The 18,195-nt window shown below is 36.5% G+C and overlaps 1 protein-coding gene across 1 annotated transcript in view; it reads right to left on the reverse strand.

Moving 5' to 3' along the window:
• Positions 1 to 265: 265 nt before the first annotated feature.
• The window catches only part of mpp1 (MAGUK p55 scaffold protein 1), a 37,887-nt gene continuing 19,957 nt past the window's right edge, over positions 266 to 18,195 (reverse strand). Inside the window, exons 2-12 of the mRNA XM_079834050.1 lie at positions 17,015 to 17,143; positions 16,399 to 16,477; positions 15,189 to 15,274; positions 13,015 to 13,083; positions 10,356 to 10,552; positions 10,126 to 10,232; positions 9,650 to 9,730; positions 5,946 to 6,026; positions 3,820 to 4,022; positions 3,587 to 3,661; positions 266 to 960 (exon numbers count right to left, since the gene is read on the reverse strand). Of these exons, the coding sequence (XP_079690176.1) occupies positions 784 to 960; positions 3,587 to 3,661; positions 3,820 to 4,022; positions 5,946 to 6,026; positions 9,650 to 9,730; positions 10,126 to 10,232; positions 10,356 to 10,552; positions 13,015 to 13,083; positions 15,189 to 15,274; positions 16,399 to 16,477; positions 17,015 to 17,143 (1,284 nt within the window). The 3' untranslated portion in view covers positions 266 to 783. The remainder of the gene's footprint in view (positions 961 to 3,586; positions 3,662 to 3,819; positions 4,023 to 5,945; positions 6,027 to 9,649; positions 9,731 to 10,125; positions 10,233 to 10,355; positions 10,553 to 13,014; positions 13,084 to 15,188; positions 15,275 to 16,398; positions 16,478 to 17,014; positions 17,144 to 18,195) is intronic.

The following is an 18,195-nucleotide window of genomic DNA, read 5'->3' on the forward strand; positions in this document are numbered from 1 at the left end:
ATGCTCAAACAGCAACATTACACGCTAACCAAAGTTAGTAAAATCATAAATCAACCACCCCTTTAAAACAAGACCAACTTGGTTTGTATTCCAAAGCTTTCTTGAATTACAACCATTTAGGTTTGGATAGAGCATTTTCATGTCTCTGTAGTCAGCCCGTCTGTTTTGGTTGTTTTTGACGCAATGCTCGCTCCCGTTATCTCTGGGAACCAAAGTTATGTTAGTAACCGAAACGCTTTCCATTCTTTAACACATGGAGTCACAATTGAAGTATAGGGAGACGTTTATTCAGTTATTTTAAAAGTGCCTTACATTATGACTTGAGGTAAATCCATATATCATTATGAGAAACATTTCAGGACAAGACAAACCTGCTTTCAAATATAGATTGATACAATTTCCCTGTTTTTTAAATGTAATTATATTTAAGAAGAACACCATGGCACATGGTATAAAAACAATAAACTCCAGGGAAGATCAAAAACCAACAGACCTTTATGAACTGAGTGGCATTTTGAATCACAGTAGAGGTCCTTTTTGCATCGCTAACAATGTCATCGCTTAATGTTATATATATATATATATATATACTGTACTGGTACAGTTACACCACTCTGGCATTTGTAAATCATTCACATATTAAACAAAAAGAACAAACTTATTGCTTTTTTCAAACATTCAATAAACCACTTATTCATGTGCAAACTGTCTTGATGACCGTGTGAGTGTGGTTCACTCGTATGGTATTTTTGGAGGGGAGATTAGGGAAAGGGACTGGGGCTTTTAGTACACCCAGGAGATTGGTACCCACTGTGGGGTCGAGGAGGCTCTCTCGATGGCCTCCTCTACTCCCTTAACACTCTCATCTACATCATTGTTGACGAGCATTTCATCGAAGAAATGGCGGTATGCACTGAGGATGCCATCGGATTCTTTCTGGATGTTCTGCAACGCCTCCGACTGAAAAGTAGAATGGAAATTTTGACATACACAGGAAAAATAAATGTCAGGTCATAAGCATGGGTAGGCTTGGGACCAGATTCACAAACATTTTCTTAAGAACATCTTTTTTGTCTTTCTTAAGACTCACTGACCGACTCGATGAAAAAACCTCAAAGGCTGTGTTTTTGCTCTCTCTAGAGCAGTGGTTTTCAATGCGCCCTCTTTTGCTGAATTAATTGATCGAAAAGTTGTCACGCATAATCATGATCACTGATCAGTAATTGTCAACATTTGTGTAACTTCAGAGAAATCCCGCACCACCCTATTAGCAGTAATATGCAATATAATGTAGCTAATTAGTGCTGTCAAAATTAGCACATTAATGTATGCGATTGATTATTTCCGTTTACGCATTAAAAATATTTAATGCAGCATCAGTTTTTCTGTCATCCTTTGGCTAGCGTTACATTATATGATCACGCTCTTATTCATGCAAATGCTTTTAAACCATTCAAGTGTGACAAGACAAAAGAGAACTGTCTGTGAATGTCCTGTCTGTGTGACACACACAACGCACAGAAAGACACGAGCCAGTATCGCGCGCACACACAGTGCAGCATCTCTTTCGCGCTTGAGCCAACGATAACACTCACAATTATTCCAAAATGCCCGTTTTGTAGAGTATTCTCATAAGACCAGTCTTAAATTAGTTAAATAACGTCTTAAATTAACTTAAAGGGATACTTCTCCGCTGGAAAGATGAATGTGTATTTAAATTGGGTCTTTTATGTAGTAGAAATGTGAAATTATTTTAGAAGTTGGTGCCTTCTAGACTGAGAAAAGTTAGAAAATTTATTTTTGGCTCATGTGGATGAAAGACAACAACTCCCAGAATGCACTTGCTTCTCCCAAGCCACGCCTACTGGTTACATCACTTGCCCACCATGGCAACGGTGCGTGTCCAGCGTTTTCAGTTCATGTTGTTCAACAAAACCATAAGACTACTTGTTTTTGATACTTTATTTGAACCAATCATTATTGCCTCATTGTTATTATATATGTATTGTACGTCATTTTAATGGCCATTGTTCACTATATCCAATTACTCAATTAATCGTCAACATAATTGACAGATTACTCTATTACCAAAATATTCATTAGTTACAGCTCTAGTTAAGAAGATTATTTTCATGAATTTGATTTGTCTGAAGAACAATGCTAAAACATTCTTAAGAAGTAGGGGTGTAACGATTCATCTACTACATCGATGTATCGATTTATTTTCCTATGATCTAACTACATCGATCTGTGCTCGGCAAGATGGCCTTCCGGACGACATATATCGATTTAACATCGTTTTAAAAGGTAATCAATCGATTGTATCGATCATGGGAAATAACGCATTGGATTTAAGCACGTCGGACTTTATATGGATATTTTTTCTTAGCACTTTTAATGATAAAGCCGTTAAACGTTACTCCATTAAGTCTGCCTATCTGTGACATCATCGCAACGCACGCACCAGCAGCAGCGCTAAGAAAACAAAACATAGCATGGCGGATGACAGAGAAGCCAACGTGCGAGAAATTATCAAGCCACCAGGAGAAAGAGCTAAGTTAGTAACGTTTTACCTGTACTTTCAACCCTTGCTAAATGTTACCTGTGCATTCCTGACACCAGTGTGCCAGCAGAGCGAGTTTTTAGTACAGCTGGCGACATAGTGAACGCACAGAGAAGTGTTCTGCGGTCAGATCATGTTGATATTTTTGAAAAAGAAATCTGTAGAGTCATTGAAGAGTAGTTGGTTACATTTTATCTTTGTAAAATATTGTTTGTTTATTAAACTGAGAGTAGTAGCAGGTTCAGCCAGTTTATTCAACCTGAAGAAATGTTGGTTGAACTTTATTTTTGATATTAATATTGTATTTGTATTATTTTAATGTTGTAAAACAACAGCAAAAATAGCAGGTAAACCTACTATTAATTAAACCTGAAGAGTAGTTAGTTGCACTTTATTTTTTATACTAATATTGTAATATTTTTATGTTGGAAAACAAAAGCAGAAGTAGCAGGTTAACCTACTGTTGAAATGTTGGTTGCACTTACTGTGCTTTTATTGAAAATGTATTGAAAATTGAAAATGAGAGCAGAAAAGGTTAACTTCCTTTTAATTCAACCTAAACTGTTGGTTGCACTTTATTCAAATAAAATTTGAATGCATTTGCCATTAATTGTTGTTTACTTGTTTGTTTATATCCATAATTAATTGATACCTGATTCCCTTACAAGAAACAACAGGAATCTAGGAAACTTCACCTGCACTGAGCAGTATCCAGATATTTATTTCAGTCACACAATTTTTGGCTAAAAAGTTACTGAATCGATTTCAAGTCACTGAATCGTTTCGGATCGTATCGTTCTAAATGAACCAATATCGTCCTTGAATCGTATCGACAACCTCAAATCGTGATACGAATCGAATCGTTGTTAAAACGAATCGTTACACCCCTATTAAGAAGTATTTTGGGGAAAACAAAATAATCGTAACTTTTTACAGCAACTTTTTATAGAACACTTTTATTCTTAAGAATATTTTGTGATTCTGGCCCCTGGGACTTAAAGCCTGAATGAATCAGTTTCTAACCTGATTAGCCGTGTTAGTAGGAGCAATGAACATCACAAGAGGAGCAAACTCTGCCGTTCTGAGCACTTTCAGCGTCTGGAAGAAAAACAAAACAAAAAGAGTTGAGAAACCAAATGACAAAGCTAGAAATAGTGATGTTCATCAAAATAAAAACAAACTAGATTTTTAAGAAAAGTTAGGGATAAAATGCTATGCTAATTTCATTGACAGCTGACTCAACAGTGTGGCATTACCTGTGGTTCCACATCCAGCATAGCAATTTTCCCCTGTTCGTGAATCTTGAGGACAGTTTCGATCTTAGTACCAAACATGTGTCCCTGGTAACTGCCGTATTCAAGTAGCTCATTCCCGACGATAGATTTGGTCATTTCATCGTTGGAAATAAAGTAATATTCTTTGCCATTCTCCTCGTCCTTCTTTGGAGGTCTAGTGGTGTCTGCAAAGAAAATTTGTATTTATGATTCATTATTTTGTCATGCTTTCAAGTAAACATTCTTAAAATAAGAAGCATTTTATTTAAGAAGCAAAACTCTGTATAACTTGTTTTCAGGGAATATATAATACATGTATAAATATTCTTTTAGTCTTAAGATCTTATTCAGTTTTGTTTCTCAAGTAACCCAAAAAGTTTGGACAAAAAAAAAGTTAACAAAATAATGGCAGGCTTTTTAAGTGTTTTTTTGCTAGTTTCATCCGGACGCAGTTATCATTTTCACGTCTTGCGCCACGTTGTTTAAATAGCAAATGCACTCGTGCCATCTGTTCGCCCATGGGCTGGTCTGAAAACCAGGTGTGTTCAGGCACATTGTTGGTGAGTGGCTATTTTGAGGAACCGAAAACGACTGCGTCATTGACCAACACAAACCTGGTCTAAAGTCAAAAGTCACAGTATTTTTGAGAAATTTAAAGGGACCGTTGGTAATATGCACCTATAGGCTCTGCTTATTACACACACAGGGATGCGCAGCAGCCCACAAACCTTTTTAAATATTAAAAATAAAAGGATTCCTCTCTGGAGAAGCGTTCAGTCTTTCCACTCACAAATTCCACCATGTAAATAGCAAATCCGCCATGGTGCGAGTGCAACTGGCTTTTAAAGGGAATGGGAGATGACACTCTGATTGGTTTATTGCACATTACGCCCAAAACACACCCACCAAAACACACTCATTAAGAGACTAGGTATAACCCTTTTGGACCATGCGCTTGGCGTGCCGACAGTTTTTTCCATTGTTAAACTAGCAAAAGGGGATTCGGACACACCCTAAGAGCAGAGCAGAGCAGAGGTCTAAGGGCACCCTAAGTGGAGAGGTCAGATAATTAAAATAGGGCCCAAAAGAAGATATTTCGAAGAATATCAGTAACCTGCAACATTAGCAACATTCTTCAAAATATCTTCTTTTGTGTTCAACAGAAGAAAGAAACTCATACAGGTTTGGAACAACTTGAGGGTGAGTAAATAATGACAGAATTTTCATTTTGGGTGAACTAAAATGTATTGGGTGATGATAACATTTAAAATTTTGGGTGAACTATCCCTTTAAGGCCCCAATATATTACCATTGAAGTTATTTTTAAATATGTGAGCAACGGTAAACTGTTTGCGAACATTTGTGTTTAGATGATTATGTAAATATGTGCTTCTCAATAACGTTTACCTTCAATGATTCAATAGCAGCCTTCAAATACAAGAACAGAAGTTGTGTTGAAATTCTGTGAATTTCAGTTTATCTTCCATTCTTCTAACTGCTTTTGCCTCACTCTTTTGCCTCTGGCTTTAGGCTTGCTTAATTGAGGACACTAAATATTCAACTATATTACCGATCTGCCTGCATTGACACTATATGATAATTTAACTGAGCTGGATGACATCACTGTTTTATCCAGAGCGGCTGTACAAATCAAATTCTGTTGCATTATTTTCCTGTTAACACTTTGAAGCTGCTTTGAAACAATCTGCATTGTAAAAAGCGCTATATAAATAAAGGTGACTTGACTAAGGTTACAGTGACGGGAAGGTTTGGGGATAAGCGTTTGGTGTAGGCAATCAGAACTATGATTGATATGGCCAATAAAATCTTAAGAATCGGCTGCAGGGTGGAGTTTCCGCTGAACTGTTTGACGCATTTGGACATGGCCGTGGCTTCTGACGTCACATTTGGATGTAGGCCAGGTTGGATGTAAACTGCAGGCTGCAGCGAGATGCTTCTCGATTTTTCAGCATGATATCCATACATGGATTTGCGACCATATATAATTTAGTTTTGCTCTATTTAAATATTAACATTCCTAAATACAGGTGGAAGACTTTGGAGTTAATAAATTAAAACAGGAATAGATGCAGCTGGACTGTACATACGTGGTGCTGGGTAGGCAAACTTCTCAGGATATTTGCTCAGCAGTGAATTTTTAATATGGCTCCTTCCAACTCCAGGTGCACCTTTAAACAAGAGCAAAACATCAAATTACACATTTTAGCCGTAAACTTAACTGCACATTTTTGAATATTAAGATAATTTTTGTGGATCTACGTGGAAATTTCTATTTTATAAATGGATTCTCTTTAACATTTCCGGGGTTTTCAGAAGCTGAAATTGTCATAGCTTCGATAATGTTGAATGGAAAATTCAGCAAATATATTTTTGTATTCCCATTCAAAAAAGAAACCTAATAGCGCTTTGATGCCTTTCCAAAAAAGTAAAAAATATATCAATAGACTGGTCAGGAGAGAGAACTATTAGCCATCACTCCCTCAGCAGTTGTATTAGAAGCACTCACATAGCAGCGTTAACTAGTTTTCTGGAATTTAATGCCAAGGTAATATAATATAAGTTTTTTTTTATATTTTCTTCTATAACACTATAATATGGAAGCCCATTTCCGCCACTTAAAAAAAAAATTTGAGCATAAAAATGTACGACATACTTAAGTCATAATTATGACATAAAAAGTCGATATTATGATTTACTAAATCGAAATTATGACTTTAAAAATCGAAATTATTACTTTAAAAGTCATAATTATGAGATAAAAATTATGAGATGAAATTATGAGATAAAAAAATCAAAATTATGACTTTAAAAGCTCATTGATGTGCCGTGACCCGACACATGATGAGTTGCGCGCGCATGAATGAGTATTTAACTGTAGTTTAAGCTGCTAATGATGAAATGATTGTCTTATTATCTGAACGGCATTAATATCTCTGAGCAAATGCGCTCTTCAGAGGATTTGAAGCGCAAGCTTTAGCGCAGAAACAACAGAATGGATGTGAGGTGGCAGCTGAACATATTCTGATGTGTTATTATGGAAATATGATCCAGAACACACACCATCAGAATCTGCTGTAATGCAGGAGTGTGTCCAGTAATGACCCTTCCAGTGGGATCTGATCTGTCGGTACAGTCACCTGAGGGTGGCGCTGTTCTGAGATCATATTTCATAATAACGCAGCAGAATATGCTGTAGTTTCCCTACAGAATTAATTGTATTGACCTTCACGTGCTCTGTTTTGATAATATTATATATTATATGAAATAATAAATTAATTGATGTATTTAATCTGTTACAAATTCTAATAAAGTAATATAATTGCATCATTAAATCTCAGCTGCAAACATAATGTCATCTTTCTCTATGCTTTTAAACAGAGTAAGACATGCCAATGCCTCCAATGATAAATATGTGTAACTTAGACTTATTTGACAAGAACCTCTTCCTCCATTCCCTTAATTCTATTGTGTTCTGTTCTAAAGCACACCTGTACATACACATTAGTCTATTTTTGTTTATTATGCATATGTGCATCTCATTCATTTATCTTTATTGTCTTTATTCTTTATTGTACTATCTGTGTACTGTGGTCTCTGTGCACTGGAAACTTCTGTCACCAAAACACATTCCTTGTGTGTGCAAACATAGCAAAGAAGCTTTTGATTCTGATTCTGGTTCAATACTAAAGAGCTACTTTGGGTCAATTTGTCACATGCGCCATTTATTGAAGCATATAAGATAATAATTTTTTACAGGAGTATTACTGTATAATGAAAACTGCTCAATCTCAACCTCATATTTCTGTTGCAACTGTTCAGCAGCAGAATTCACTGTTACAACACCATTCAACCAATGTGTGTGTGTGTGTGTGTGTGTGTGTGTGTGTGTGTGTGTTTGAACTGAAGTTGTAACAGATTAACCATATATAGCCTTATTCATTTATTATTTCATATAATATATAGGCCTAATATTATCAAAACCAAGCATCAATAAAATTAATTCTCAAACGAAATCTTGCATTACAGCATATTCTGCTGCGTTATTATGAAATATGATCTCAGAACAGCGCCACCCTCAGGTGACTGTACCGACAGATCAGATCCCACTGGAAGGGTCATTACTGGACACACTCCTGCATTACAGCAGATTCTGATGGTGTGTGTTCTGGATCATATTTCCATAATAACACATCAGAATATGTTCAGCTGCCACCTCACATCCATTCTGTTGTTTCTGCGCTAAAGCTTGCTCTTCAAATCCTCTGAATAGCGCATTTGCTCGGAGATATTAATGCCGTTCAGATAATAAGACAATCATTTCATCATTAGCAGCTCAAACTACAGTTAAATACTCATTCATGCTCTCATGAACTCATCATGTGTCGGGTCACGGCACATCAATGAGCAGAAAGTCATAATTTCGATTTTTAAAGTCATAATTGCGATTTTTTAATCTCATAATTTCGACATAGTATGTCATAATTTTGACTTTTTATGTAATTATTATGACTTTTAAAGTAATAATTTCGACTTGGTAAATCATAATTTAGACTTTTTATGTCATAATTATGACTTAAGTATGTCATAATTTTGACTTTTTATGCTCAAATTTTTTTTTTAAGTGGCGGAAATGGGCTTCCATACTATAAGTATATTTATAACACTATATTTTGAGCTAGATTTACAACGTTAGTAACTGTGCAAACACATCATCACAGTCTGTGAAAAGGGTCCATGATATTATGTGCTCCCATAATGTCTGTTTGCTTTGTACTCGTTTTTTGGTTTTGCCTGCGCGCAATTTTTTTCCCCCAAACAACTTCACCAGAAATCACGCCCTGCAACTAATTTCATTGGTTAAGGAGGTTTAAGGATCAGTGTTTGGTGTAGGCAGGCGTTTTAGCCAATTACAATGTATTTAATTCAATAAAACATATGGGATGAGTGAGCGAGTGCAATCAGAAAATGAATGGCAATCCACTGTCTCCTCAAAAAAGACTGTTAGCAAGCAGCAGAAAGTCGCCTTCATGCAACACACATACAGTAAACCCAAGTGTCGTTCACTCAGCTGCGCATAATAGCACCAAATTAATTAAAAACACAATTTGTGGATTGGATTAAAATATCTGGATTAAGTTGCTCATTCATCTGACCGATCGTTTTGCTAGATAAGACCCTATTCCTCATATGGGATCGCGCAGTACCATTTAAAACACTTCAAAGCGTTTTGAAACTACATTGATTTGGACCTTCAGCATTTTGGTTGATATTGAAAACCATTATATGATGAAAAATCCTGGAATGTTTTCTTCCGAAAACGTAATTTCTTTTCGACTGAAGAAAGAAATACATGAACATCTTGGATGAGATGGGGGTGAGTAAATTATCAGGAAATTTTAATTTGGGGTGAACTGTTAATTTGACAGCAAGTCCGGGATGAGCGTCGAAGAACCAAACAATCCAAGATCATGCCAAATCATCAACAATCAAATCCAGCTAACTGAGTTAGCGACGTACGAAGAACGGACCCCTGAGTTTCTTTGATTATCTCTCTGTGTATTTGAGCCCTGTGTTTGTTCTGTTCATTGCCTGATCTTATCTTAGTTAGTTGGTTGTTCCGTTCATGTTTTTGATCAAGTGTTTTGTTACGTTTTGGAAAATACATTAACTGTGCAATCACACTGTGAACACGTAAATCCTCCATTCCCAAGAATTCCCTGCTGGTCTGAGCTGTGTCAAAGATAACAGAGCCATAATATTTAAAGTTAATAGGTATGATGATGATGCTTACCTATCAGAACCAGAGTTTTTCTGGTGAATGCAGGAAGTCTCACTACTTCTTCATAGGATATTACATCAAGCTGGTCAAAGACTAAGGAAGAAAAAAATGATCAGTTAATGCTTGACAAGTGCATCTATCTAAGGCCTGTTTCTACAAGACCAGACTCATGTTGTTGCTTTAACTCAGACACCATTTGGGCTGTGTAACAGAGCTGCAGCTCTATACAGAAAACATGATTTATGGGTTACTACATTGAGTGTTTTTTAATTACAGACATAAAATGGTTATTGGATGATGGCATTGGAGAATTACTCATTGTGAAATCACATTTACATTAGTAGGAGTGTCACCTTTACATCCAAAAAGAAAATGAATCTACATGGAATGAAATATTGCTGTATAAAAGCCTATTTTGCAAACCATTTTCTCAAAATAATGATGTGAAAACAGGCCTTAGAAATGATAGAGAGGTGAGATTCACTAACTTGAGCTGTGTTTGGCAAGGTATTTGTCTTTGCATTTCTTCTTCTTGCCAAAAGGGCTGCAGGACTGTCCGGCTTCCCGTGTCGCTTTGCTTTTGCTTGCTACACGCCTGGAGAAACATCAGAAATGTTTAGCTTGTGAAAGAAAGGGAGATCTTAAATGTACATTACTAATCACTTGCGAATGTTGATCTGTCATCAAATACAGGGAACGGATGCAGGTCAGAACGTACCATTCCTGAAGTTCTGGAGAAGGGATGAGTCCTGCAAAGTCTGTGGAGGAGCTGTCCACCTTTCCTTGCCACCAGTTTGGATCTTTCTTATTGATGATATGAATGATGTCACCCGTTTGGAATTTCAGGCCAGCTTCTTTGCATGGGATCAGATCGTCTTTGGCAGGGTCGTAGTCAAACTGTGCCCTCATATACATCTGCAAAAATATTATCCACAAAACATTACTCTCACTCACAAGTGCTACATAAAGATGATTTATCAGCCAATCATTGCCTTTAAATTTTAGGGGTCGGTTTCTCCAGGGTCAACAAAAGATGTTGATCCAGGAACATGTCCTACTAGTGTAAATCATGTTATGTATATAAATATCATCCTGGGGTAGAATTCATTTCAATTTAAGTTGAAGCTATAACTAACACTAATATATATACTGTATATATATATATATGTAATGCATTAATTTTTGGTTAAACTATTCTTTTAAGTAATTGTCATATACAACCAGTCAAAAGTTCTCAGTCGCTTTGGTACATTTCTGTGGTACATTCAAGTGCATTTCTCAAAACAATTCGTACAAATAGCAAAACACCAAGGATTACCTGCAAAAGCCAGTCTCTTGCTCAAAATCCTTAGTTCATCTCTCAAAAGTAAATATCTGTGTCAATGAACATGTCAGTGCCATCAGAATGACAAGTCCTTGTGTCATTGTGTACGGATAAGTAATTGCTTAGTCATGTTGTCAATATAAGTGTACTCTAGAGGGATGTTCTGATGTAAATATGGCTACAATTTTGATGACAATTATTGTAAATTGTAGGTTACACCTTAGTGTATGTGGGAGTTTGATTGCAAGAGACTGGACAAGATTCACATTTACGCTTTTACTGTTTTGTACTGTAATTTGTTGACAGACCATGTCATTGCAATACAGAAAGGAAAAGACAGCACTGCATAGCACAAAGAAAGAAAACAGAATAACAAAAGTAGAAATGTCTAACTGAAATGTATAGAAATATGCTTGACATATTATGACAACTTGTTCAACCATTTTGCATGTAAAGACTTATGCTGTGAACTAATGCCTAAATGTTGTGGGGGGTGGGACTATTCAACAGAGACCCATTATAATACATTTTGATCAACTTGACATAAGCAACTGATAATGTAGGAAACAGCAGAGAATTGTACATAATCATTGTACAAAGCATGGATGTACACAAGCATTTGCAACTTGTTCAAATCATTAAATCATTAAATCATTGGGGCGGCAGTGGCTCAGTGGTTCATGTAGGTTGTCTACAAACCGGAAGGTTGGTGGTTCGATCCCCGGTTCCACCTGACCAAGTGTCGAGGTGTCCATGAGCAAGACACCTAACCCCAGCTGCTCCCGACGAGCTGGATGGCGCCTTGCATGGCTGACACCGCCGTCGGTGTGTGAATGGGTGAATGTGAGGCAAAAATGTAAAGCGCTTTGGATGGCCGTAGGTCTGTTAAAAGCGCTATATAAATGCAGTCCATTTACCATTAAGAAACTGTTTTTTTTATGTGTTCAAGTGACACAATGATGTGAAGATTGAACAGGTAGTTTTGAGAATTTCAATTCTTATTTGAGAAATGTACCATAGTGACTGAGAAAAACTGTAATACATTTTTTAATGCTTATCAAGGCTGCAATTATTTGATCAAAATACAGTAAAATAGCAATATTGTTACAATAAGCAAATATTATGCAAATATGATAAATAACTGTTTTCTATTTTAATATATTTTGTAATTTATGCCTGTGATTTACTCCTGTCATATGATCCTTCAGATATCATTCTAATATGCTGATTTCATATATAAGACAGACAGACATATAGATAGATAGGTAGACAGACAGACAGACAGACAGACAGACAGACATATAGATAGATAGGTAGACAGACAGACAGACAGACAGACAGACATATGGATGGATGGATGGATGGATGGATGGATGGATGGATGGATGGAGATAGACAGACATATAGACAGATAGATAGATAGATGATAGATAGATAGATAGATAGATAGATAGATAGATAGATAGATAGATAGATAGATAGATAGATAGATAGATAGATAGATAGATAGATAGATAGATAGATAGATAGATAGATAGATAGATAGATTTTAGTGACAATATCTACAGCTAGTGCCAATACAGTCTAAAGATAAGCAAAACTCTATAACTATACGTTTTGACTTTTTAAAGTAGCACAAAGGTTTCTTGTATAGGTGAAAGAGGATTTAGAATAGTGCCATAGCTCATCACAACGTCAAACAATGTTTTAATAGGTTTCACAATCAACCGCAGTGCAGTTTGGCGCTGTGTGACCAGCAGATGGCAGAAGAGGGTTTGAAGTTATTTCATCTAATGAGAAAAGTAAGTGTACAGTTATCTGCTACAGTTGATGCTTAAATAGTCACCTGTGTCTTTCATGGTTTCCCATTCCCATGATAAACCCCAAACCTTAATTTAATCAAGGATACAGAATAGACAAAGAAAGAAGTAATCAAATCACATTTGAGCGCATATTTACAGATCAAAGGGTAAAGCGAGGTGCGTAGATTGTGATCATAGAAAAAAGGAAATAGGTAATGATGTGAGATTGATTTAGCTGCTGTTTTACTCACCTCACATGCCATATGGCGACTTTGCTGATTGGAGATGATTTTCAACCTGACAACACCATTTGTGTCTTTCTGTAATGTTAAACAGCATCCAACAACATCAAATCAAGAGTAACATGACCACAAAAAACATCTCAGAGTGCCAATTTATCTTAAAAACTGCTCAAAATAAAGTATTTTAATAAAGTACCTTTTTATAAAGCCTTTAATAAAGTAATTACACAAAAAGTTTCGGCCCCACTTTATATTAGGAGGCCTTTACTACTATGTACTTGCATCAAAAAATGTGTACAATGTACTGATTGTGTTCATATTGTATTGCAAACACTTTTGCTGATATTGAGGTGGGATATAGGTAAAGTTAGGGACAGGTGTGGTGATATGGGTAAGTTTAAGGGTAAAGTTAGGGACAGGTGTGGTGATATGGGTAAGTTTAAGGGTAAAGTTAGGGACAGGTGTGGTGATATGGGTAAGTTTAAGGGTAAAGTTAGGGACAGGTGTGGTGATATGGGTAAGTTTAAGGGTAAAGTGGTGATATGGGTAAGTTTAAGGGTAAGGTTAGGGACAGGTGTGGAGATATGGGTAAGTTTAAGGGTAAAGTAAGGGACAGGTGTGGTGATATGGGTAAGTTTAAGGGTAAAGTTAGGGACAGGTGTGGTGATATGGGTAAGTTTAAGGGCAAGGTTAGGGACAGGTGTGGTGATATGGGTAAGTTTAAGGGTAAGGTTAGGGACAGGTGTGGTGATATGGGTAAGTTTAAGGGTAAAGTAAGGGACAGGTGTGGTGATATGGGTAAGTTTAAGAGTAAAGTTAGGGACAGGTGTGGTGATATGGGTAAGTTTAAGGGTAAGGTTAGGGACAGGTGTGGTGACATGGGTAAGTTTAAGGGTAAAGTTAGGGACAGGTGTGGTGGTATGGGTAAGTTTAAGGGTAAAGTTAGGGACAGGTGTGGTGGTATGGGTAAGTTTAAGGGTAAAGTTAGGGACAGGTGTGGTGGTATGGCTAAGTTTAAGGGTAGGGTTAGGGACAGGTGTGGTGATATGGGTAAGTTTAAGGGTAAAGTTAGGGACAGATGTGGTGGTATGGCTAAGTTTAAGGGTAAAGTTAGGGACAGGTGTGGTGATATGGGTAAGTTTAAGGGTAAAGTTAGGGACAGGTGTGGTGGTATGGCTAAGTTTAAGGGTAAAGTTAGGGACAGGTGTGGTGATATGGGTAAGTTTAAGGGTAAAGTTAGGGACAGGTGTGGTGATATGGGTAAGTTTAAGGGTAAAGTTAGGGACAGGTGTGGTGGTATGGGTAAGTTTAAGGGTAAAGTTAGGGACAGATGTGGTGGTATGGCTAAGTTTAAGGGTAAAGTTAGGGACAGGTGTGGTGGTATGGGTAAGTTTAAGGGTAGGGTTAGGTGTAAGGGAAGTGTCAACAGTGTAATTATAAATGTAACTACATAAATTAATTAGATGTAACTACATGCAGGTAATTTTCAGGTAATTTTGCAGTTTCACAGCAAATTCTAATCAGCGTAATCAAAAACGTCTCATTCTTATTTATGTATACAGTAATGAAAATCATCCTGTCTGTCATACACAAATGCTGCTATTATATATGCTTTTATGTTTACAGTGCATTTACAAAACAAATGTGAAAGACTTGGTATTTTCATGAGATTCATCTGTTTCACTGTGTACTATCATAACACAATGTGACATTTAAAAAGCATGTGAATATTTTTTTTTTTCATCCTACACTACTAGTGAGAAAATGTTATGAGTAATTTGAAAAGCCACAGTTTGAGTAATGTAGGTAGGTCACTACTTTCACATTTACTCCTCAACACCCCTTGTGAAAAAGAAGTGTGCTTAAACTGAATGTGCACTTCAATTGTACTTCAAATCTAGTCTTTTTTTTTTTTTTTTAGAACTGTACTTGCCGATAATATAATATTAATCAAATAAAAGTATTTTCTTAACACACTCAAGTACACTTGCATTTTATGTCAAGTTAAAGTTTACTTTAAAGTTACAATAACATGCAATTAAGTGTACGAAAACATTACATTCAGTTTGCACTTCAGTACTTTCTTTTTTAAAGTGTTATTTCTGTAATAAGCACACTTTTAAAAAGAATGCTAAAGTGTACTTCTTTTTCAGTGTGCATCCACCAATGACAAAACAACCCACCAGAATCTTCTGCAGTTGGTCTACACTTTCATTAGCAACACTTTTCCCATTGATCTCTGCGATTTCATCACCTTCATGTAAAGAACCTGTTTAAAACAAGAAAAAACAGTGTCAAGTGTTTTTGTCCCCGGTCTGATCCGATCCTTGTATTTTCCTACTGCTTGGGAAAATGTACAGGTGTATATATATATATATACACCTGTTACATCTAATTCATCCCAAAGGTGTTCTATCGGGTTGAGGTCAGGACTCTGTGCAGGCCAGTCAAGTTCCTCCAAACCAAACCCGCTCATCTATGTTTTTATGGACCTTGTTTTGTTGGAACATGAAGAGGCCATCCCAAAATGTCCAAAATGTCTTGGTATGCTGAAGCATTAAGAGTTCCTTTCACTGAAACTAAGGGGCCAAGCTAAACCCCTGAAAAACAAATCCACACAATAATCCCTCACCATAATTATGTTCATACATAATTTTCATCAACTTAAACCTCTAAAATAATTTTTTTTTGGTTTCACTTTTTAAACTTTACTTCAACAATAATCTGCCACGGGTCTTCTAAAATGAGACCAAACTTAAGTCTGTGCACCCAAGACAGTTTTCTGACATGGACAGTTTTGTCCTCTATTGCCCTATGTGTAATTTTTTTTAATTGACGCACACATTTTAAATGAAGGAATTATAGCATTTTTAAAAATTCATTATCGAGAGAGAGATGAGAGATGCATGTGTGAATTACCTGTGTCTGTTCAGCGTTTCTCTCTATAAACAATGAAGCTGTGAGTTTAATTACTTCAAAACATGCAATGTAACCCCCTCGTTGCAGAGAAATATAATAGAGCAATTCAGTAGCAAAGCTATTTTAGTAATATCTAAAAGTCGCGGCAGTGTTAAGAACAAGTTTCTGTGCTTCTGAATGTCTTTGTGTGTGCGCAGACATATCACAGATATGCAAAACATGGAAGCTCGAATGTGTGTTTGTGTGACGCACTAGAGCAGACCTCATTTGTTCAATTGAGCAGCTTCTTTTCCTTTTAGATGCAGTTTGCAAACTCACTTGAAGGTGAAAGCATCAGCCTTAGGATAGCCGATACCAATCAGTAAAAAAAAAAAAAACCTTAATCGGCCCCAACACCGATCCTTGAGATTGGCTCAGGACATCCCTAGTGGAAACTGGATAATTATTCACAAACAAACCAAGAATCCACTGTACCTTGTCTGTGTATCATCCCTCCATGCAATATTCTCGCCACTGTACACCTCTGCTTTTCATTCAGCTTAAGAGTTACACCCTGAATAGACACAGAACACAATATTACACTTTAAAACTGCTTTTCATTTCAAAGTTTAGCAGACATGGAGCCAGATTTACTAACAGCTTGCACCAGCGTAAAAAAATAACATCTACACACTGTACGTTGATGAGTTGATTTATGATGAGTTGATAACGCATTTTAATATGCTCTCGTTCATAGAGATTTTTAGATGGATTCTGAGGCTTTTTAGGTCGGGTAGAATCTGCGATCTCGGACCCAGTTTGTTTGCTGGCTTCCATGGCAGCAATACGCTGTGTTTTCCACCAACTGGCAAAATACTATTGGGTAAACTGGTAGTGGGCAGAATCACACAGACCAAAACAAAAACAGACTTTCCGACAATAACTGGCTGTAGCATTTGCAAACATATTGTGGTATTTTTATGCTTTACTACAGTCAAAAACTTACATACAGCACCTTTAAAAATAATTCAAATAATTAAATGAATTCAATTAATTTAATTTCGTAAATACAAAAGACATAAAACACATGAAAAAAAAAAAGATATAATACCAGTGGCTCTGAGGGGTTCTTCTCAAAGGCCACTTCTCTCATCTTGGTTACGTCTTTGCCGTTAATATGACCGGCGCTGCCGTTGCTGAAGACTTCCTGTCCTTTGCTGTCGTAGGTCTGCATGGCGGCCTGGGAATGCAAACACAGAGCACATTAAGCTCTGTATTACAGGAACTGCACCTTTGAAATCCTAATGATTATCTTTGTCTAAGCTGAATCCATGTATCTGTGACGAGATATTAGGAAGGAAACATAACATTCACGACTGACATATCCTTGTGTAATGTGAAATGATTTATAATGTAAGCTAAAAATAAAAACAGGTTAACGCTTTATTTTACAGTGTCCTTATCATAAACGTTACATGTACTTACTATAGTATAAACAGTACATGATGCATAATTACATGCAACTATCCCTAATCCTAACCCTATAGTGAGTACATGTTAATTACTATGAGTCAGTACTTAAATGTATAATTACACTGTAACAAGGACACCTTAAAATAAAGTGTAACCAAACATATATCATGTCTAGGCATAAAATAAAGTGGTATGATGGAGGAGGAGAATTAAGAAATCATTGTGGACATCTGCCCTGGGTTAACGATTAAACGGTCACATCTTAACACTTCATTAAATCCTGCAATGCTGGGAACTGGTTGGCATGGTTATGTTGTCTGATGAGGGGGCTTAATTTCAACTAGCATGACTAAACAAACTTCATCAGAAGGTAATAATGGTACCTTATATAGTGCTCTGTTATTAATATGTTAATATGTTTTTTTTCCTACATCCAACTTTTCATTAGTGGTTCAACACTCCCATCTTTATTCATTTTTATTCACATAAGAATAAAGTTGCAAATCTTTTGTTCATACATTTCAATGATTATAATCATCTCTGTATACTTTACGCCAGATAGTCGGGTTTTTAACAAACTAAGCCAAACAAGCAGAAATCTGCCCCATAGACAATAACTACTGAAAGTGAACCGTTTCCTTCAAGTATTTTAAAATCACAAAGAAATGCACTTTCCGTTTGAACATTGAAGCGATTTTAGACCATCGGATGTGTATTATGTGACACACAAACACTCATACAGACAATAGCTCGCACATCACGTGAAGAGAGGAGCGCAGAAACTCATTGTCAACGATGTCCTGTGATTTATCACTAAAG

Source organism: Gobio gobio (genome assembly GCF_949357685.1).
Source record: "Gobio gobio genome assembly, chromosome: 14".
NCBI lineage: Eukaryota > Metazoa > Chordata > Actinopteri > Cypriniformes > Gobionidae > Gobio > Gobio gobio.